The following is a 23,013-nucleotide window of genomic DNA, read 5'->3' as shown; positions in this document are numbered from 1 at the left end:
TGTGGGGGATGATGTGATGGTGACATCATTAGGACCTGACATGCATATGGGAAGAAAGACGTGGCTGGCTTTGTGAAGGTATCCACGCAGCTTTCTTTATAGGGCAGATTAAAAAAAAATCAGAATGGTGCATTCCTGGCAGTTTTCCAGTGGGTAAGTAAACTGGGAGATTTTAACTGCTTGCCCAGTTTCCTTTGGGCAGATAGGGCTAAAACCATCCCATTAGTTGCTCTCACTGATACACAGAAGTCAAAAGAGCTTGCCAACATAAACATACTAGATGTCTTCCTGAATGACCAGACATTGCTACAGAACTGTCTGCTGTTTGGACCCTGAAAGAAACCACTTCCATTTGTCTGCCTATAGGATCATAATTCAGTATAAGTTGTCCTTCAAAAGCTAATACCTTTTAGGCAGCTTTTGTTTAGAATAGCTTTTAAAATTATTTATGCCCAAGTCTTTTCTGTGGGGAAATGGCCAAAGGATCTTGAACCATGATATCTGGATGATATGAATAAAGGCATTAGAGGTGGGAAGGACCAGGCTCCTAAAAGGGAGCTAGGCAACTTTCTGTACAAATGACTGGAAAATCAGACTGGCTCCCTTTTAGCTGTGTGATCCTCTCTGCCCACCTGTTTGCTATTCGTTGCATCCCAGGTGATCCAATATGTCAAGGTGCAGGAACAGAAAAATCTGTCCTTATTTGTCTATTATCTTCAAACACACCTTCTATTCGATCCCAGCAGATACACAAGAAGGGAAGATTAAAATATATACAATATAAAAATAAACCTCCTTTAATATCTTAGTTTCAAAAAATACAGTTTTAAAGCTTGGTACACTTTATAGATTTATCACTGAACACAAAGCAGATGCAGATGTTAGAAAATGCTCTTGCCATATACTGATCAAAAATTTGGATAGCACCAAACATGTTGAAAGATATTACAGACTGGCATGATTAAAATCAACTGTTCTTTTATAGTTAATGGTAGTTCCAAAATTACATTTATTGCAAAGAAGCAGCTTTTTTTGATCTTTTTTACAAGTCTCAAATTGCTAGTGTAGTTGAAAGCATTTAGTGATTTCAGGTATAACTTTTTAAAATCATATGTTACTAAGTATCTGTTTTCTAACATAAAAAAACCTAACAAATGATGATATGGGGAAACAGCATTTTATGAGGAATATGAAAAGATGTCAAAATTTGATTAATTATGAATGGCAAGAATGGCATTAACGGCAGCTCTTAGTCCGAGCAGTGCCACCGGCTCCAGGACGCCTGCTTGCCACGTGTAAAATCTGCGTGGAGGTGGGCGAAGGTCCTTAAGTGGCCGTTAATTGGCCACTTAAGGGCTTTGATTGGCCTGGGGCGGGCTGCCCATTTTTCGCCCCCCCCTCCCTACGTAAAGTGGGTCGGAGGCGGGAACGGGTTGGGAAGGCCTCCCAGAGCCTCCCGCTCCTTTTTACGCCACCCCCCACCCCCCACCCCCCACCGGCTTGTTGGAGTGGCGGAAAATTCCAGCCATGGGATGCTGGGCTCTATAAAGAGAGGCATAGAGCACAAAAGCAAGGAAGTTATGATGAACTTTTATAAAACTATGGTTCAGCTTCAACTGAAGTATTGTGTCCAATTCTGGGCACCACACTTTAGGAAGAATGTGAAGGGTTTAGAGAGGGTGCAGAAAGGATTTACAAGAATAGCTCCAGGGATACAGGACTTAGAATACATGGATAGATAGTAGAAGTTGGGATTGTTCTCCTCAGAGAAGAGAAGGTTGAGAGGTGATTTGATAGAAGTGATCAAAATCATGAAGGGTCTAGACAGAGCAGAGAGAATCTGTTCCCATTGGTGGAAGGGTCGAGAGTCAGAGGACACTGATTTAAGGTGATTGGCAAAAGAACCAACGGTGGCATAAGGAAAACCTTTTTTACACAGTGAGTGGTTAGGATCTGGAATGCACTGTGTGTGAGTGTGGTGGAGGCAGATACAATCAGGGCTTTCAAAAGTGAATTGGATAAGCACCTGAAGAGAAAAAATTTGAAGGGCTATGATGAAGGCAGGGGAGTGGGACTAGCTGAGTTGCTCTTGCAGAGAGCTGGCACAGATATGATGGCCTCCTTCTGTGCTGTAACCATTCTATGATTCTATGAGAATCACACTGCTGCAATTGTGATGTAATGTAATTTCACTTAAAACTAAAATAGAAGTTGCTGGTAGACAGAAATTAATATGAAAAGTGTTTTCAAAGTAAATGGAGAAGGACACAGAGCTCTTTATGCACTCGGTGACTTAAACCATATAAACTTCAACTTGGTGAGCAACCCCCTCTCCACCAAAAAATATAGTACACTTAATACCAAATTATTTCACTGTGTCACATGAAAAATCATCAAATTCTCTACTTTAAATCTTAATATTTAGTATAAAACAGGTCTGGGGTGCAGTTTTTATCACTAATAAGAGAATTTATCAAGAAACCCGTATTTACTTTGATTCCATTGGCCAGACAACCATTGGCCAGAAACAAAGGAACATGACTCAATGAGGGAAAATGAAAAGGGTTATCAAGTCTTTCTGTCTGCAGTTACTCATATGGCAATTTTCAGCAGTTCAAATTCCTCAGCAACTATGACATTACTATAAGAGAAACAGATCTTAAAACAGATACTGGCACTTACATGATACGATACTGACTGCACCTCTGCCTCTCACATTTATTCTTTGGGCTATAACAGGTAGCCACTGCCTTTTGATTCGAGATTTTATTTTCCACCTCATGCAAAACCTCACCTGCTGGTTACTGATTTCTTGCTCATGCTGTAGATCCAGTATAGCCTGCTTCTGCTGACTCATTTTCTTATCACGGTCTTTGCAAGCATCACGTAAGTTCAGTATTTCAGTCTGTAGACTGTTTACCTCTGTCTTCAAATTAGCTGCTTCCGCTTCTTGGAGTGTGAGCTACAGGACAGGAAAAAATATGAATGACTGGATTTTCTTTATAAATTAAGCTATCAAAATCCTTTAAAAAGACAAAATAGTTGATTTCATTGGGCTGAATTTTATGTCCCCACTGCTGAAAAATGGCAGCCCACATAGCACATTTAAAGATAGATTTAATTAAATTAAATAAATACATTTCTTTTGCCCCTCCCCCACCCCACACTAACAATTAAACTAATTATTTGCCATTTCTCCCCCCAAAACACTGACCTTTACCATCTGACTTTCCCTCCCCAAACTGCACAAACTTTAAACTACAACTCTCCCACCATCCCCTACACCCATGACGTTAATTTGACCCCATCCCCCACCCTCCAGACCGATAAACTTACCTCCCCCCGCCCCCACCAGTGTGGCGTCTCGTTTCCCCAGACAGGGATCCGAAGGCACGTGAGTGCCGGCTGCTGGGTTGAAGATTGCAGTGGGCCATCAGGAGGCGACGTAAGTTTATTTAAATTAATTATTTTAATTGATTTGCATATTAAAATTGTGGTCCCGTTGCCCAGCCTTGCCGCCGCCGGGAGGATTGGTCTGGCCCCTCCTGGCGTCGAGGTCCATGGCGGGCCTCATCTGGAGTCATCTTCAGACAACCCCCCCCACCCCCGCCACAGAACCCGATGCCTGGGGAGAACAAAATCCAGCCCACTGTTTCCAAATATGTAATTCCTTTTGTAGCATAGTGCATTGAATGATGTTGATTAAAACATGACAGTCTGAAAAACGAATGGGTAACTATAAAGGAAGATATATTGGTCACTACTTTTTTTCTCTATTGCACAACATTGGGAGTATGTTTGCCCCTGAAGTTCATTATTAGGACTATATTTTGTGCATTTCACTAAACTAAAATCATAATTGTCACAATGCTGACTCTTAAAATACAGTCACCAAAACGTAAAACAAATCTATGCTTTTATTTTTAGTTTTTATTTTCAGCATGGCAACCCAGTTCATATTAACAATACCACAGACTGATACATTGACAGGCAAGCTCACTTTGAAAAAAGCTCAAGCCCTGATTTTAACCTAACCTCTCCTGCAGAAACTGGGCCAGTTTGGATTGGATATCCATTTTACACCCTGCCAAATGTTATGCTCCATTTACTTGCGATTCAAAACCACTCTGTTCTCATCAGATGGATTGGGTTAAAATTGGGGCTTTATTATAGAACCGTAGAATGCTTACAGCACAGGAGGAGGACATTTGGCCTGTCATCTACATGCCAGCTCTCTGCAAGAGCTACTCAGCTAGCCCCACTCCCTTGCTCTTTCCCCTTAGCCCTGCAAATGTTTTCTCTTCAGGTGTTTAACCAATTCCCTTTTGAAAGCCACAATTGAATTTGCCTCCACCACACTGTCAGGCAGTGCATTCCAGATCCTAACCACTCGATGCACAAAATTGTTTTTTCCTCATGTCTCCATTGGTTCTTTTGCCTTTGACCTTAAAATCAGTGTCCTCTGGTTTTCGACCCTTTCGTCAATGGGAACAATTGCTCTCAATCTACTCTGTCAAGACCCCTCATGATTTTGAACACTTCTATCAAATCTCTTCTCAAACTTCTCCGTTAAGGAGAAAAGCCCAGCTTCTCCAAACTATCCACATAACTGAAGTCCCTCAACCTTGGAACCATTCTCGTAAATCGTTTCTGCATCCTCCCTAAAGTGTGGTGCCCAGAACTGGACACAATACTCCAGTTGAGGCCAAACCAGTATTTTATAAAGGTTCATCATAATTTCCTTGCTTTGGTACTCTATGTCTCTAGAAAGCCCAAGATCCTGTCTGCCTTTTTAACCACATTCTCAACCTGTCCTGCCACCTTCAATGATTTGTCCCCATATACCCCCAGGTGTCTCTAGTCCTGCACCCTCCTTAGAATTGTACCCTCTATTTTATATTGTCTGTCCTCGTTCGTCCTACCAAAATGTATCACTTCACACTTCTCTGTATTAAATTTCATCGGCCATGTGTCTGAACATAGACCATTGTCTATGTCCTCTTGAAGTCTATCACCATCCTCCTCACAGTTTACAATACTTCCCAAGTTTTGTGTCATCCACAAATTTTGAAATTGTGGCTTGTACACTCATGTCCAGGTCATTATTATATATCAAGAAAAGCTGTGAAAACTGTGAATTAAACTTATTTTAACAAAGTGTAATGAATCCTAAAAAGGAATGCAATAATGCATTCAGCATTTAAGATAAATGCAGAGTTATACAATAGCATGGGAAACTGCGGGAATTAACAATGAATGCTCTGCTAAAGTAAAAAGAAACAGACAAAAATAATGAAGCAATGGTTTCAAACAGGACCTCACCAGACCTAGAAAAACATTTTGCCCCAAGCTAGTCTAGTTTAAGTGTGGAATTTTCCATCCCTCTGATGCAGTCACGCAAAAGGAGGTTTTGATTCTTGCTTGGTACAGGCAACTTGGGGACCGTGTCAATCAGAACAAAAGACAAGAATAATCTACAGTTAAGCAAGGGTATGCAACATCTAGGTCATTCTGATGATGGTTCTTGCTCACTGCCAGGAACAGGTATCACAAAAATTGTGGTTTATAGTTGTTGCTATCTGAAATCCACACTGGGGAAAATCTACCTCACTGTCTAGGCTGATATATGAAGAAATGCAAATACACTAGAGCACTGCGAGCTCCTTTAAAACCATAGCCCTACATGAAAGAAGAAAACAGAAAGAAATGACATTCACTGAAGAAAAGCCTGAGGAAGTACTTAGTACTTAAATTCTGTTAGCCTTTTGTTAAAGCAACAGTCAGCCAATGTAATGCGTACTTCTGCAATTTCTTGCAAACATATGTTTTTAAAAATTAGCTCAGCTATTATTAAATTTAAACAAGGCAAAGTGATAAAATAAGCAGACAAATATTGAGCTAGATTGAAAAATGGACCTGAGATTCACAGCATCTATCACCTTTAATATGGAAGACCTAACTTGGAAATAATCAAGCACACTTTAATCAAAAAACCTTCTTTCTCTAAATGTTCATACCACAATAACTGTTCTTGTCTGATCCAAAAATATTTATAAACAAGTTACACACATATTTTTTCTGGAAACACATCCTTGGGCTATAATGAACTTCCCAAATGTAGTTCAGTTATGAATAAATGAATGAATGAATGAATGAATAAATGAGTAAATAATAGATAAATAAAGTCACAAATGTACAAGAGACAAGAAAAAACCTTTTATAGTCTGTCACATCTGGAACCTGTCGTTTCACTAAAAAAATGCATACATAAAAATTTTCAAGGTGCAAGGTGAGGACAATATTGTGAATTTATTTGCACTGCTTAGAAAACTGGAGGACAGTTCTGAGGTCAAGAGGTACGTTGTAATTTTGGAAACATTGACTTCTACAGTAATTTTTAAACTTTTCTTTCCAGTAGCAAACATCTGACTCAGGTTAAGTGGCAAAGTGGATTTGAGTTAGATAGGTCAGTGAGGGTCAGAGTGTATATGTTATGGGAGCATAGAACCAAATTAGATGTCAGGAAAAATTTATTTTTAGAGAGTTGTCAACTAAAGTAACAAGTTGGCAGCTCATGAAGTGGGTGCAGATTTGTTACATAAGTTTAAGTGGGAGCTAACATTGCTATATACGAAAGGCAGACGGGGTATTGGGGGAATGTGTCTTCCAGTTACTATGGTCTTCTGGAACTTGATTGATCACCTTCAGGACTTGGAGAAGAATTTCCTAGAATTTCTATTAGCCTAATCTTTTTCTGTTTCTTTGTCTCTCCCGTGAGATTGTGTGACTGGCTTGTGGTGAGCGGGGGGAGGGGAGTTGGAAAGCAAAGGGGAGGAGCAATGGGGTTCATGGTATGTATAGGTTGCACCATGACAGTGTGGGACAGGCTTGATGCACCAACTTCCCAATGTTAATTTTATATGTTCCTATTAGCTGCCAGGATCCCACTCACGGTAGTACGGGTAGCAGATTTTAATTGACAGCTCAACTAACAAAACCTGTAACACATGGAGAGCTGAGGATGCGACAGAGGTCAAGTCTTTGGCTTTATGTACAGCTAAGAAAGAACAAACACAAGAGTCTGACAGATGCCTAGTAAAGAATTTACACAAAAAGAGTGAAAGCCTTCTGCTTAGGTTGATTGCCAAACAGAATCAGAAGAATTACTAGTTACAAAATATATTTAGCCAGCCAATAAGGGTAGTTATAAGGAGTGTTAGCAATTAAATTGAAATAGTTCTGGGCACCATACTTCAGGAAGGATGTGAAGACATTAGAGACGATGCAGAAAAGATTCATGAGAATAGTTTCCAGGGATGAGGAACTTCAGTTACATGGATAGATTGGAGAAGAGAAGATTAGGAGGAGACTTGATAGAGGTATTCAAAATCATGAGGGCTTTGGACAGAGTAGATCGGGAGAAACTGTTCTCGTTGACGGAAGGGTCGAATACCAGAGGATACTGATTTAAGGTGATTGGCAAAAGAAGCAACGGCAACATGAGGAAAAACATTTTTACACAGCGTAGGGTTAGGATCTGGAATGCTCTACCTGAGAGTGTGGTGGAGGTAGATTCAATTGAGGCTTTCAACAGAGAACTGAATAATTATCTGAAGCAAAAAAAATTGCAGAGCTACAGGGAAATGGTGCAGGCATGGGACTAAGTGAGTTGCTCTTCCAGAGAACTGGCATGGACACGACGGGCCGAATGCCCTCCTTCTGTGCTGTGACCATTCTATGATTCTGGTAAACAGTACTCTTTTCATGTATTATATATAAAACTAATCAACCTGCTGGATTTTAATTGGCCGCATTCCACTAGAATGTTCATAAATCTGTCTTTTGGATGATAGAAGAAATGGACATGTGGGCATATGCAAAATCATGTTATCTAGTTCACATAACAGATGAATTTCATTGTTACATCCCCTGGGTTATGGTATGACTGAATATTGGGCAGTCAAGATAAACTGCTCATTGTAAGGGATGCATGGTCTGCTTTAGGAAGACAGTACTTTTCTAAAGTTTTATCAAATATTACAAAAGACTAGAAGTATGTCGGAATCATTGCTGGAAAATGGGATTAGATTGTATGGGTGCTTGATGTTCGGCGCAGGCGCGTTGGGCCTAAGGGCCTGTTTCTGTGCTCTAAAACTCTACGACTCTATTGGTCCTTCAAAAAAAACAAATCAGCGACAGCAGATGAAGCTGAAAGCAATTACTTTTACAGCACTTACTTCCTCCCTTGCACCTCTCAAATTTTCCTCTGCAGTCTTCAACTCTGCTTTCAGCTTCAAAATAGCTTGACCCCTGCTGTTGACCTGTCATATAGCAAACAATTTCAGTGACGTTCAATAAAATGATAAACTTGGCTTCACTACAAAGTTCTGGCCTGAGCGATCACAAGAAGTTTAGGACAATTAAAAAAACTTTGAGAAGTTTAATAACCAGGAACATTCTGTTCTAGAACTCGACAGACACAATATTAAACTGAGCAAACTAGACCTCTTTGTAGAATCTTGCAGTTATCAATCTAAAATGTGCTATCCATTTCACTCATTTTCTTTTAATAAATGCTTTATATTGGTACCGACTTCACAATGAGATAAAATCTATTTTTTAAAAGTTAATATTTTTACCTTTAACTGTCTTTTTAACAGTGTCCTGTAATAAATTTAGAAAACCTGTGTAGTGAAATATCAATGGAAATAAAAATTATATTTCCCTATGTATGACTCAACAATGACAAACTGACATCATTTCAATTGTTTATTTGGTTACAGCAGCTGTAAAATACTTGGTGAGCTTTTTTTCTTTTCTGGAAACAAACTAAATGCAAGTTTTTATAAATAGAACATTCCACAGCTAACAATGTGGTATAGTGAATATTCCATTTGAAGACTTATCAAAACCCATTTGTGACTTCATCCCTCATGAAATACTAACCACTGAATATTTATTTCACATGGATGGTCTTGATATACCTTCTGTATCCTATTAATTGGTACAAAAATAGCTATTTCTTCAGCTTCAAACCCTAACCTTTTACAGGATGTTCACATCTGTGTTTTAAATAAATTATAGATGAGCATATTTGCATTAAATTTGTACTACCATTAAGGTATCAAATATAGTCCAGGAATAAATATAAAATATAATTTTCAACTATTGTTACTGAAAAAGATTATCTGGTCATTTGTCTTATTGCTGCTTGTGGGACCTTGCTGTGTGCAAATTGGCTTTAAGATGGTAACGACAGTTCAAAATGATTAATTGGCTATAAAATACTTTGGGACATCCTGAAGATGTGAAAGATGTATAAAAAAACAAGTTTTCTTTCTTTCTTTAATATATTGCTCCAATCATGACAAAACATCATAAAGTGTTCTACACAATGGTCTAGAAAATTCCTTGTGTTGTCTCAGTTTATCAGACATAAAACAGACACCTAAGGATCCAGAATGTGCACCTGTCCCACACCAGAAAAGACTGAAAGCTTTATTAGGAATGAGAATTCCAAAAATGTTAACTGGATTCTATACTCTTACAACATCATTTTAATACCATTTCCTCATCGATTTTTAAATCCCTATTTGTTAACTTTTACCAGAAGAGTTGTTTCCCAGCTGGAATTACATCATGGGAATTACAAGCTGCAAGCAATTCTCACTGGGAGTATGAATGAGCCCAACAATACTTCTCCAATCAGGTCATGTTACCTTTCAGCCTAATTTTTCCAAGAATGTGCTAGTTTGGAGGAAATCTACCCAATGTTAACATATATTGGAAAATTACAGATATGTGGCCCACATTTTTAAAAAAATCTATAATGGGCTGCAATTTAAAAGCCTGCCACCAAAATAGGCGGTGGGTGGAAAAATTTGCATACCACACGCACGAAGCCCACATCGCGGAGCCACCCCGATTCCAAACTCGGCGGCTCATTAGCGTGGCTGCACCCCCCTGATGACGTGTGGGGGCGAGCAAGCCATCCCTAGCAATGACATTGGGTGCCAATGTGCAGGTGCCAGTGCCATTTCTAAAGGGCTTACAGTCCTCAATGAACATTTAAATTTTAAACGAACAGTGACTTCAAAGTTTTAAAAAATGAATAAGCTTTCCATGCCCTCTCGCACCCCTCACAATGGCATTACACATCATTCCTGCCCTTTACCCCCCCAAAATACCTACCGTGAAAATCTGACCTCTCCCCCCGCAAAGTTCGGAACCTTTGACATTTACCCCTTCCCATCACCCCACCTGACCAATCCTAAGCATTTTAACCCCGCTCCCCCCACCACGCAGACAAAATTACCTCTCCCCGCCTTCCCACAGGTTTCGCGCCTCATTTCCCCAAACGGGGATTCAAATACGTGGCATTGCTTGCCGCCAGAATGAAGATTGGAACCTGCTCTCAGAATCGCTGCAGCCAGCATGTTAATGAAAGGTAAGTAACCACTTGGATATTTTAATGTGGGTCCTGTCGCCGAGCGGCAGGGAGGGGTGCCGCCACGAGGCTGCGCCACCGCCGAGATCGGTACAGGCACTGCGGCGTCGGGGGCGGGCTTCATCCGTTGTGATCTTCACCCCCACCGACCCCCACCACCGTTCCTGGCATCGGAGAGCATTTAAAATCCAGCCTCATGTGTCTACGATTTTCCACCAGAAATTGATAGTTCCTTGCCACCAGTGAAAATTTGGAAAATTATCTCTTTAGGGCAACTTCTAGGTACTAATTAGAGCCCATGTTATCAGATGCTGAATGCTGTACATTTTTGGGAGTGATGGTCTCGATATTAACCCCAGCCCCTTCCACCTCCGAAGAACCAGTGACGATCGTGGATGGTGGGAGTAAGACTTAAATATGGGAAACATGACACACATGTGGTGGATATCGTTGTGCTTCAGTGTCCTGGTGTGGAGAGGCAAGACACTGAATATATTTAAATCGGGCTTCCATAGTGCAATTGGGAGCCTGATTTAAAATTCACTGCTGCTGCATGTGTTTCCCAGGAGCTGGTGAATCCTTTGTGGACCAGGAGGAATAGGAATGCTCCCCACAGTCCCTCAAAGAATCCTTTGGCCTCCCTCAACTCCAATCTTGGCCTCTTTCTCCCCATTGTCAATCACAGGCTCTCGCCCCTGCTGATTGTTCTTTTTCTTCATTCAAGGGAGATGGGTGTCACTAGCAAGGCCAGCATTTATTGCCCATCCCTAATTGCACGAGAAGGAGGTGGTGAGCTACTATCTTGAACCGCTGCAGTCTGTGTGGTGAAGATATACCCACAGTGCTGTAAAGGAGTTCCAGGATTTTGAACCAGCAACAACGAGGAAGGAATGGTGAGATAGTTCCAAGTCAGGATGGTGTGTGACCTGAAGGGAAATTTGCAGGTGGTGGTGTTCCCATGCGCCTGCTGTCCTTGCTCTGCTAGGTGTTAGAGGTCGTGGGTTTGGAAGGCGCTGTAGAAGAAGTCTTGGCGAGTTGCTGCAGTGCATCCTGTAGATGGTATACATTGCAGCCACAGTGTGCCAGTGGTGGATGGAGTGGATGTTTAAGGTGCCGGATGGGGTGCCAATCAAGCGGGCTACTTTTTCTTGAATATTGTTGAGCTCCTTGAGTGTTGTTGGAGCTGCACTCATCCAGACAAGTGGAGAATGTTCCATCATACTCCTGACTTTTGCCTTGTAGATGGTGGAAAGACTTTGAGGAGTTGGGAGGTGAGTTACTCGATGCAGAATTCCCAACTTCTGACCTGCTTTTGTATCCACAAGTATTTATATAGCTGGTACAGTTAAGTTTCTGGTCAATGGTGACCCCCAGGATGTTGATCGTGGGGGATTCAGCGATGGTAATGCCATTGAATGTCAAGAGGAGGTGGATAGATTCTCTCTTATTGGAGGTGGTCATTGCTTGGCACTGTGTGGTGCGAATTGTACTAGTCACTTATAACCCAAGCCTGAATGTTGTTCCGGTCTTTCTGCAGGTTGGTATGGACTGCTTCATTATGTGAAGAGTTGCAAATGCAACTGAATGCTGTGTCAGAGTCATTATGGCACAGAAGGAGGCCATGTGACCCATCAAGTCCATGCCAGCTCTCTGGGCAATCATCAATGAACATCCCCACTTCTGACCTTATGATGGAAGGAAGGTCTTGATGAAGCAGCTGAAGATGGTTGGATCTGGAACACTGCCCCGTGGAACTCCTGAAATGATGTCCTCAGGCTGAGATGATTGGCCTCCAATAACCACAACCATCATCCTTTATGTCGACACCTTCCATGACTGCTTATGATTGAGAGTAGACTAATGGGGTAGGAATTGGCTGGTTGGATTTGTCCTGCTTTTAGTGGAAAGGACATACCTGAGCAATTTTCCACATTGCCAGGTAGATGCTAGTGTTGTAGCTGTATTGGAACAGTTTGGCTATGGCCATGGCTGGTTCTGGAGCACATGTCTCCTGACATACTCTCCTACACACTTCATTGAACCAGGGTTGGTCCCCTGACTTGATGGTAATAGTAGAGTGAGGGATATACCTGGCCATGAGGCTACAGGTTGTGGTGTAATACAATTCTGCTGCTGCTGATGGCCCACGGTGCCTCATGGATGCCTAGTTTGTGAGCTACTAGATCTGTTCTGAATCTACCCCATTTAGCATGGTGGTAGTGCCAAAATAAGGGGGAAGCTTAGCACAGAGATGAGGAGAAATCTCTTTACTCAGAGGGTGGTCAACCTTTGGAATACTCTACCCCAGAGGGCTGTGGAAGCTCAGTCATTGAGTACGTTTACAGCAGATATTGACATATTTAGATTAGATTAGATTAGATTAGAGGCACAGTGTGGCTTTCGTGCAGAGAGATCGACTATTGACATGCTGTTCTCCCTTCGTCAGATACAGGAGAAATGCCGTGAACAACAGATGCCCCTCTACATTGCTTTCATTGATCTCACCAAAGCCTTTGACCTCGTCAGCAGACGTGGTCTCTTCAGACTACTAGAAAAGATCGGATGTCCACCAAAGCTACTAAGTATCATCACCTCATTCCATGACAATATGAAAGGCACAATTCAACATGGTGGCTCCTCATCAGAGCCCTTTCCTATCCTGAGTGGTGTGAAACAGGGCTGTGTTCTCGCACCCACACTTTTTGGGATTTTCTTCTCCCTGCTGCTTTCACATGCGTTCAAATCCTCTGAAGAAGGAATTTTCCTCCACACAAGATCAGGGGGCAGGTTGTTCAACCTTGCCCGTCTAAGAGCGAAGTCCAAAGTACGGAAAGTCCTCATCAGAGAACTCCTCTTTGCTGACGATGCTGCTTTAACATCTCACACTGAAGAATGCCTGCAGAGTCTCATCGACAGGTTTGTGTCTGCCTGCAATGAATTTGGCCTAACCATCAGCCTCAAGAAAACGAACATCATGGGGCAGGATGTCAGAAATGCTCCATCCATCAATATTGGCGACCACGCTCTGGAAGTGGTTCAAGAGTTCACCTACCTAGGCTCAACTATCACCAGTAACCTGTCTCTAGATGCAGAAATCAACAAGCGCATGGGTAAGGCTTCCACTGCTATTTCCAGACTGGCCAAGAGAGTGTGGGAAAATGGCGCACTGACACGGAACATAAAAGTCCGAGTGTATCAGGCCTGTCCTCAGTACCTTGCTCTACGGCAGCGAGGCCTGGACAACGTATGCCAGCCAAGAGCGACGTCTCAATTCATTCCATCTTCGCTGCCTTCGGAGAATACTTGGCATCAGGTGGCAGGACTATATCTCCAACACAGAAGTCCTTGAAGCGGCCAACACCCCCAGCTTATACACACTACTGAGTCAGCGGCGCTTGAGATGGCTTGGCCATGTGAGCCGCATGGAAGATGGCAGGATCCCCAAAGACACATTGTACAGCGGGCTCGCCACTGGTATCAGACCCACCGGCCGTCCATGTCTCCGTTATAAAGACGTCTGCAAACGCGACATGAAATCGTGTGACATTGATCACAAGTCGTGGGAGTCAGTTGCCAACATTCGCCAGAGCTGGCGGGCAGCCATAAAGACAGGGCTAAATTGTGGCGAGTCGAAGAGACTTAGTAGTTGGCAGGAAAAAAGACAGAGGCGCAAGGGGAGAGCCAACTGTGCAACAGCCCCAACAAACAAATTTCTCTGCAGCACCTGTGGAAGAGCCTGTCACTCCAGAATTGGCCTTTATAGCCACTCCAGGCGCTGCTTCACAAACCACTGACCACCTCCAGGCGCGTATCCATTGTCTCTCGAGATAAGGAGGCCCAAAAGAAAAAAAGATTAGATTAGAGATACAGCACTGAAACAGGCCCTTCGGCCCACCGAGTCTGTGCCGACCATCAACCACCCATTTATACTAATCCTTTGACCACCTACGGCAAAAATGCGAAGAGAAATGCAGACTGGTTTCAATCTCATAATGAAGAGCTGGAACCTGTCATAGCCGCTAAGCGCATTGCACTTTTGAACTACAAGAAAGCCCCCAGCGATTTAACATCCGCAGCACTTAAAGCAGCCAGAAGTACTGCACAAAGAACAGCTAGGCGTTGCGCAAACGACTACTGGCAACACCTATGCAGTCATATTCAGCTGGCCTCAGACACCGGAAACATCAGAGGAATGTATGATGGCATGAAGAGAGCTCTTGGGCCAACCATCAAGAAGATCACCCCCCTCAAATCTAAATCGGGGGACATAATCACTGACCAACGCAAACAGATGGACCGCTGGGTTGAGCACTACCTAGAACTGTACTCCAGGGAGAATGCTGTCACTGAGACTGCCCTCAATGCAGCCCAGCCTCTACCAGTCATGGATGAGCTGGACATACAGCCAACCAAATCGGAACTCAGTGATGCCATTGATTCCCTAGCCAGCGGAAAAGCCCCTGGGAAGGACAGCATTACCCCTGAAATAATCAAGAGTGCCAAGCCTGCTATACTCTCAGCACTACATGAACTGCTATGCCTGTGCTGGGACGAGGGAGCAGTACCCCAGGACATGCGCGATGCCAACATCATCACCCTCTATAAAAACAAAGGTGACCGCGGTGACTGCAACAACTACCGTGGAATCTCCCTGCTCAGCATAGTGGGGAAAGTCTTTGCTCGAGTCGCTCTGAACAGGCTCCAGAAGCTGGCCGAGCGCGTCTACCCTGAGGCACAGTGTGGCTTTCGTGCAGAGAGATCGACTATTGACATGCTGTTCTCCCTTCGTCAGATACAGGAGAAATGCCGTGAACAACAGATGCCCCTCTACATTGCTTTCATTGATCTCACCAAAGCCTTTGACCTCGTCAGCAGACGTGGTCTCTTCAGACTACTAGAAAAGATCGGATGTCCACCAAAGCTACTAAGTATCATCACCTCATTCCATGACAATATGAAAGGCACAATTCAACATGGTGGCTCCTCATCAGAGCCCTTTCCTATCCTGAGTGGTGTGAAACAGGGCTGTGTTCTCGCACCCACACTTTTTGGGATTTTCTTCTCCCTGCTGCTTTCACATGCGTTCAAATCCTCTGAAGAAGGAATTTTCCTCCACACAAGATCAGGGGGCAGGTTGTTCAACCTTGCCCGTCTAAGAGCGAAGTCCAAAGTACGGAAAGTCCTCATCAGAGAACTCCTCTTTGCTGACGATGCTGCTTTAACATCTCACACTGAAGAATGCCTGCAGAGTCTCATCGACAGGTTTGCGTCTGCCTGCAATGAATTTGGCCTAACCATCAGCCTCAAGAAAACGAACATCATGGGGCAGGATGTCAGAAATGCTCCATCCATCAATATTGGCGACCACGCTCTGGAAGTGGTTCAAGAGTTCACCTACCTAGGCTCAACTATCACCAGTAACCTGTCTCTAGATGCAGAAATCAACAAGCGCATGGGTAAGGCTTCCACTGCTATGTTCAGACTGGCCAAGAGAGTGTGGGAAAATGGCGCACTGACACGGAACACAAAAGTCCGAGTGTATCAGGCCTGTGTCCTCAGTACCTTGCACTACGGCAGCGAGGCCTGGACAACGTATGCCAGCCAAGAGCGACGTCTCAATTCATTCCATCTTCGCTGCCTTCGGAGAATACTTGGCATCAGGTGGCAGGACTATATCTCCAACACAGAAGTCTTTGAAGCGGCCAACATCCCCAGCTTATACACACTACTGAGTCAGCGGCGCTTGAGATGGCTTGGCCATGTGAGCCGCATGGAAGATGGCAGGATCCCCAAAGACACATTGTACAGCGAGCTCGCCACTGGTATCAGACCCACCGGCCGTCCATGTCTCCGTTATAAAGACGTCTGCAAACGCGACATGAAATCGTGTGACATTGATCACAAGTCGTGGGAGTCAGTTGCCAGCATTCGCCAGAGCTGGCGGGCAGCCATAAAGACAGGGCTAAATTGTGGCGAGTCGAAGAGACTTAGTAGTTGGCAGGAAAAAAGACAGAGGCGCAAGGGGAGAGCCAACTGTGCAACAGCCCCAACAAACAAATTTCTCTGCAGCACCTGTGGAAGAGCCTGTCACTCCAGAATTGGCCTTTATAGCCACTCCAGGCGCTGCTTCACAAACCACTGACCACCTCCAGGCGCGTATCCATTGTCTCTCGAGATAAGGAGGCCCAAAAGAAAGAAACACTAATCCCATATTCCTACCGCATCCCTACCTGTCCCTATATTTCCCTACCACCTACCTATACTAGTGACAATTTATAATGGCCAATTTACCTATCAACCTGCAAGTCTTTTGGCTTGTGGGAGGAAACCGGAGCACCCGGAGAAAACCCACGCAGACACAGGGAGAACTTGCAAACTCCACACAGGCAGTACCCGGAATCGAACCCGGGTCCTTGGAGCTGTGAGGCTGCGGTGCTAACCACCGCGCCACTGTGCCGCCCTAAATATAAATGACATAAGGGGATATGAGGATAGTGTGGGAAAAAGGTATTGAAGTGGATGATCAGTCAGGATCATATTAAATGGTGGGGCAGGCTCGATGGGCTGAATGGCCTACTCCTGATCCTATGTTCCTATGTTCCTACAACACAATGGAGGGTGTCTTCAGCATGAAGAAATTATCGGACCTTGTAACAAACATTATATAATAATTGTCAGGGATTTTAATCTTCAAATAGAGTGGACAAATCAAATTGGCAGAGGTGACCTAGAAGATGAGTTTGTAGAATGCTTTTGTGACAGTTTCCTGGAGCACTATGTTGTGGAGCCAACTAGGAATAAAGCTATTTTAGATCTAGTATTGTGCAATGAGGCAGGGTTACTTAGTAATGTCGTAGTAAACGAATTTGGCCTAAACAGCGGCCTCAAGAAAACGAACATCATGGGACAGGACATCAGAAATGCTCCATCCATCAATATCGGCGACCACGCTCTGGAAGTGGTTCAAGAGTTCACCCACCTAGGCTCAACTATCACCAGCAACCTGTCTCTCGATGCAGAAATCAACAAGTGCCTGGGAAAGGCGTCCGCTGCTATGTCCAGACTGGCCAAGAGGGTGTGGGAAAATGGCACACTGACACGGAACTCAAAAGTACGAGTGTTTCAAGCCTGTGTCCTCAGTACCTTGCTCTACGGCAGTGAGGCCTGGACAACATATGTCAGCCAAGAGCGACGTCTCAACTCATTCCATCTTTGCTGCCTCCGGAGAATCCTTGCCTTCAGGTGGCAGGACCGTATCTCCAACGCAGAAGTCCTTGAGGCGGCCAACATCCCCAGCATATACACCCTACTGAGCCAGTGGCACTTGAGATGGCTTGGCCGTGTGAGCCACATGGAAGATGGCAGGATTCCCAAGGACGCATTGTACAGCGAGCTCGTCACTGGTATCAGAGCCACCGGCTGTCCATGTCTCCACTTTAAAGACGTCTGCAAAGGAGACATGAAGTCCTGTGACACTGACCACAAGTTGTGGGAGTCAGTTGCCAGTGATTGCCAGAGCTGGCGGACAGCCAGAAAGGCGGGGCTAAAGAGTGGTGAGTCGAAGAGACTTAGCAGTTGGCAGGAAAAACGACAGAAGTGCCAACTGTGTAACAGCCCCGACAACCAATTTTATCTGCAGCGCCTGTGGAAGATTATGTCACTCTAGAAATGGCCTTTATCGCCACTCCAGGTGCTGCTCCACAAACCACTGACCACCTCTAGGCGCTTATCCATTGTCTCTCGAGACAAGGAGGCCAAAGAAGAAAGAAAGGAAAGAAAGTAAAAGATCCACTGGCAAATAGTGATCCTAATACAATTGAATTCCACGTTAAGTTTGAAAATGACACACTCCAAACACAAACAAGAATCTTAAAATTTAAACATATGTATGAGGGAAGAGCTGGCTAAGGTTGATTGGGTAAATAGACTAAAAGGTATGGTGGTAAATAAACAGTGGGAAACATTTAAAGAAACAATTCAAAATGTTCAACAAAAATACATTCCACTGAAAAACAAAAACTCAGTGAGAAAGATCCATCCGTTGGTTTACTAAGGAGGTTAAGGATAGCATTAGATTAAAAGAGGAGACTTATAATGTTGTAAAAAATAGTAGTAAGTCTGAGGATTGGGAGTGTTATAGTAACCAGCAAAGGGACACCAAAAATTTGATAAAAAGAGAACAAATAGATGAATAGAAACTAGCCAGGAATATAAAAACAGATTGTAGGAGCTTTTACAAGTATAGAAAAAGGAAGAGTAGCCAAAATAAACATTGGTCCCTTAGAAAGAGAGACAGAAGAAATTATCTTGGGGAATGAGGAAATGACAGAGACAGTGAACAAATATTTTGTGTCTGTCTTCACAGTAGAAGACACAAGTTACATACCAGAAATAACGGGTAACCTACAGGTTAATAAGAGTGAGAAAATTAAGGTAATTAATATCAGAAGAGAAAAAGTACTGAGAAACTCAAGGGACTAAAATCCAACATTCCCCAGTATCTGATGGCCTGCATCCTCGGGTTCTAAAAGAGATAGTTACAGAGATAGAGGATGTGCTGGCTATGATTTTCCAAAATTCCCTAGATTCTGGAATGGTCCCAGCAAATTGGAAGTTAGCAAATGTAACTCCGCTATTCCAGAAAGGAGGGAGAGAGAAAACAGGGAACTACAGTCCAGTTAGCCTGACATCAATCATTGGGAAAGTGCTGGGATCTATTATTAAGGAAGTCTTAACAAAGCACATAGAAAAGCACAGTATGACTAGAACAAGTCAACATGGTTTGACGAAATGGACAACCTGTTTGACAAATGTATTAGAGGTTTTTGAGGATGTAACTACTAAGGTTAAGGGGAACTAGTAGATATAGTATACTTGGACTTCCAAAAGGCATTTGATAAGGTGCCACACAAAATGTTAATGCACAACATAGGGGTTCAAGGAATTTGGGGTGATGTATTAGCATGGATAGAGGATTGGTTAACGGACAGGAAGCAGAGAGTAGGGATAAATGAGGCATTTTCAAGATGGCAGGCTGTGACTAGTGGAGTGCCGCAAGGATCAGTGCTGGGGCCTCAGCTATTTACAATCTATATTAATGACTTAGACTAAGAGATAGAGAGTAATGCATTTAAGTTTGCTGACGATACAAAGCTAGGTAGAAATGTAAGCTGTGAGGAGGACACAGAGAGGCTGCAAAGAGATATGGACAGGTTAAGTGAGTGGTCTACATGGTGGCAGATGGAGTATAATGTGGGGAAGTGTGAGGTTATTCACTTTGGTCGTAAGCAGAATATTTTTTAAAAGGTGTGAAACTTGTAAATGTTGATGTTCAGAGAGATTTGAGTGTACTCATATGAGGAACAGAAAAAGTTAGCATGCAGGTGCAGCAAGCAATTAGGAAAGCAAATGCTACGTTGACCTTTATTGCAAGGGGATTGGAGTACAAGAATAAAGACGTCTTGCTGCAATTCTACAAGGCTTTGCTGAGACCACACCTGGAATACCATGTGCAATTTTTCTCTCCATATTTAAAGAAGGATATACTTGCATTGGAGGTAGTACAGTGAAGGTTCACTAAATTGGTCCCTGGGATTAGGCAGTTGTCCTATGGTGAGAGGCTGAGTAAATTGGGTCTCTCTTAGCTGAAGTTGAGAAGACTGAGAGGTGATCTCATTGAAACATCAACAATATGAAGGGGCTTGACAGGGTAGATACTAAGACGTTGTTTCCCTTGGCTGGGGAGTCTCGAACATGGGGGCACAGTCTCAGGATAAGGGGCCAATCATTTAGGACTGAGATGAAGAGAAATTTCTTCACTCAAAGGGTTGTGAATCTTTGGAATTCTCTACCCCAGAGGGTTGTGGATGCGCCATCATTGAATACATTTAAGGCTGAGACAGACAGATTTTTGGTCTCTCAGGGAATCAAGGGATATGGGGAGCAGGCGGGAAAGTGGAGTTGAAGCCCAAGATCAGCCATGATCATAATGAATGGCGGAGCAGGCTTGACGGGCCATATGGTCTATTCCTGCTCCTGTTTCTTATGTTCTTATGAGACGGGACATCATCTCCACAATGACAGTGTGTTGGTCACTCTACCAATATTTTCATGGAGAGGTGCATCTGCGACAGGTAGATTGATGAGGGCAAGGTCAGCTAGGTTTTTCCCTTGTGTTGGTTCTCTCACCATCAGATGCAAGCTCAGTCTGGCAGCCATATACTTCAGGACTCAGTCAGCTCAGTCAGTAGTGGTGCTACTAAGCCACTTTTGGTGATGAACATTGAAGTCTCCCACCCAGAGTACATTCTGTGCCTTTGCTGCCCTCAGTGCTTCTTCCAAGTGGTGTTCAATATGGAGGAGTAACTATTCACCAGCTGAGGGACAGCAGTAGGTGGTAATCAGCAGGAAGTTTCCTTGCCTGTTTATGGCTTGATGCCATCAGACTTCATGGGGTCCAGAGTCAATGTTGAGGACTCCCTGGGCCACTCCCTCCTGACTGTATACCACTATTCCGCTATCTCTGGTGGGTCTGTCCTGCCGGTGGATGGTGATGGAGGAGCTGAAAGGTATGATTTAGTGAGTATGACTATATCAGTTTATTGCTTGACTAGTCTGCGGGACAGCTCTCCCAATTTTGGCAAAAGCCCCCAGATGTTAGTGAGGAGGACTGTGGATCGACTGGTCTGGATGTGCCATTGTGTTGTCCAGTGCGTAGGCTGGTTTTATTCTTACTGGATTTTTTCTTAGCTGTTTGATACAACTGAGTGGCTTGCTACGCCATTTCAGAAGGCAGTTAAGTGTCAACCAGATTGCGTGGCTCTGGAGTCACATGTAGGCCAGACCGTGTAAGGACAGCAGATTTCCTTTCCTGAAGGATATTAGTGAACTAGTTGTGTTTTTACGACAAACTGGTAGTTTCATGGTCACCATTACTGATACTAGCTTTTGATTCCAGATTTATTTAGTTAATTGAATTAAAATCACCAGCTGCCATGGTGCGATTTGAACCCATGCCTTTGGATCCTTAGTCCAGGCCTCTAGATTAACAGTCATGTTACATAACCACTATGCTACCGTTCCCATCATTGCTTCCTTCCCTTCCCTGCCAATTGCTGCGTCTTCCCCCTCCCTCACTTCCAATTGTTGGTGTCTATCCCCAGTATGGCCTTCTGCTGCCGGGCCAGGCTGTCCATTTGACAGGCCAATTGGGAAACAAAACTAAAAAATGTTAATGAGGTCCTCCTGTTAAGTTCCGCAGGACCTCCACAACCCTGGCTTTGCCTGGCCTCCACATCCCTGGCCTTGCTTGGTTCTTTGGTTGCTTTTGGCCTTCACTGCTACCAGTATATATCAGGGCCGATGTGTCTAGAAATGTCAATTGTGGATTTTCTAACTATGTATTAAAATTACCTCTTGCTGTGTTGCTTTATGTTTTTCACTAAGGATGGTTAGGTCTCCTTCTAGCTTCTGCTTCTCCACAGTACTGTTGGAGAGCTGCACTGCACGTTGGATTGATTCTTCTGTTACAGCATCAAGCTCTTTCTTCACTTTCTCCAGATTATCTTCTTTGCATAACAGCTGCATACACAAATATTTTATTACAAGATATAATTAATATATCACAGATGATAACGCTCAGATTCTAATTAACATATAAAACAAATGCAACTTCGTTACTTTTGTGAAAACACAGCACTCTAACATGGGTCTATTTTGCATCTTAATCTGGCAGTGATACCTCAAACCTATTCCCAGTTATATGTAGATGGCTGGGGCTGGGGAATGTGCCCACAGTTAAGGAACAGAAGGAGTCCAGCTCACTTGTTTCTGCATTCAATCAGACCTAACTCAATATGCGCAGCAGCATCAGTGAGGCAGATCTGATTTTCTACATATCTACTGAAGTAGCTTGTGCAGTCGGTGTACACTTACAGGTTACATGGGGTGTTGCTTAAAAATTGTAATCTGGAAAGAAGAAGAATATGCAAGAAAATCTAAATTATTTATTTAATTAACAACATATTTCAAGTATACTGTGTGAGATATTGGGCTCATTAATGCACTTTTTTTGGGCACCACGAGTATCCTGAGAGCTCCATAATGATGTCTATGGTGCACGCGCGCGCACACACACACACACAACTGTACGTGCACACACACATGTATGTGACAAATCATGCCAGACATCATCTTGGAGTGAGCATCTGCTGGAACTATGCAAAGTAGGCAGATCATGACATCAATCAGCGTGAACTCTGATTTGACATTAGAGTTAACATTTTGGAGCTCAATGTTCCAGCCAAAATCCTTGATTAACTTGGCACAACTGAACAGGGATTCACCAGCAGGAAGGACTCCTTCATCGGTGCTATTTAAAAAGATCATCAACTACTTACAGATTAGTTGCTGCTTGATTTCTTCAGGCTGTTGCTGCGATTCTACAAGTATTTGGCACTTTCTATCGTTGTATCAAGTTGTAAAAGTCCAAAGGGAGTGTTGTGAAAGGTGCTAAAGGAGTTCTTGCTGACTTCAAGGCTTCTGTCCAAACCAGTTGCTCCCAGACA

The 23,013-nt window shown here is 43.4% G+C and overlaps 1 protein-coding gene across 1 annotated transcript in view; it reads right to left on the bottom strand.

Annotated features, from left to right (window-relative positions):
- The window catches only part of LOC137378580 (early endosome antigen 1), a 1,009,825-nt gene that overhangs the window by 334,936 nt on the left and 651,876 nt on the right, over positions 1-23,013 (bottom strand). Inside the window, exons 20-22 of the mRNA XM_068048885.1 lie at positions 21,860-22,027; positions 8,238-8,321; positions 2,795-2,962 (exon numbers count right to left, since the gene is read on the bottom strand). Of these exons, the coding sequence (XP_067904986.1) occupies positions 2,795-2,962; positions 8,238-8,321; positions 21,860-22,027 (420 nt within the window). The remainder of the gene's footprint in view (positions 1-2,794; positions 2,963-8,237; positions 8,322-21,859; positions 22,028-23,013) is intronic.

The sequence above is a fragment of the Heterodontus francisci genome, chromosome 17 (assembly GCF_036365525.1).
Source record: "Heterodontus francisci isolate sHetFra1 chromosome 17, sHetFra1.hap1, whole genome shotgun sequence".
NCBI classification, from domain to species: domain Eukaryota; kingdom Metazoa; phylum Chordata; class Chondrichthyes; order Heterodontiformes; family Heterodontidae; genus Heterodontus; species Heterodontus francisci.
This window is presented reverse-complemented; position numbering and strand designations above follow the sequence as displayed.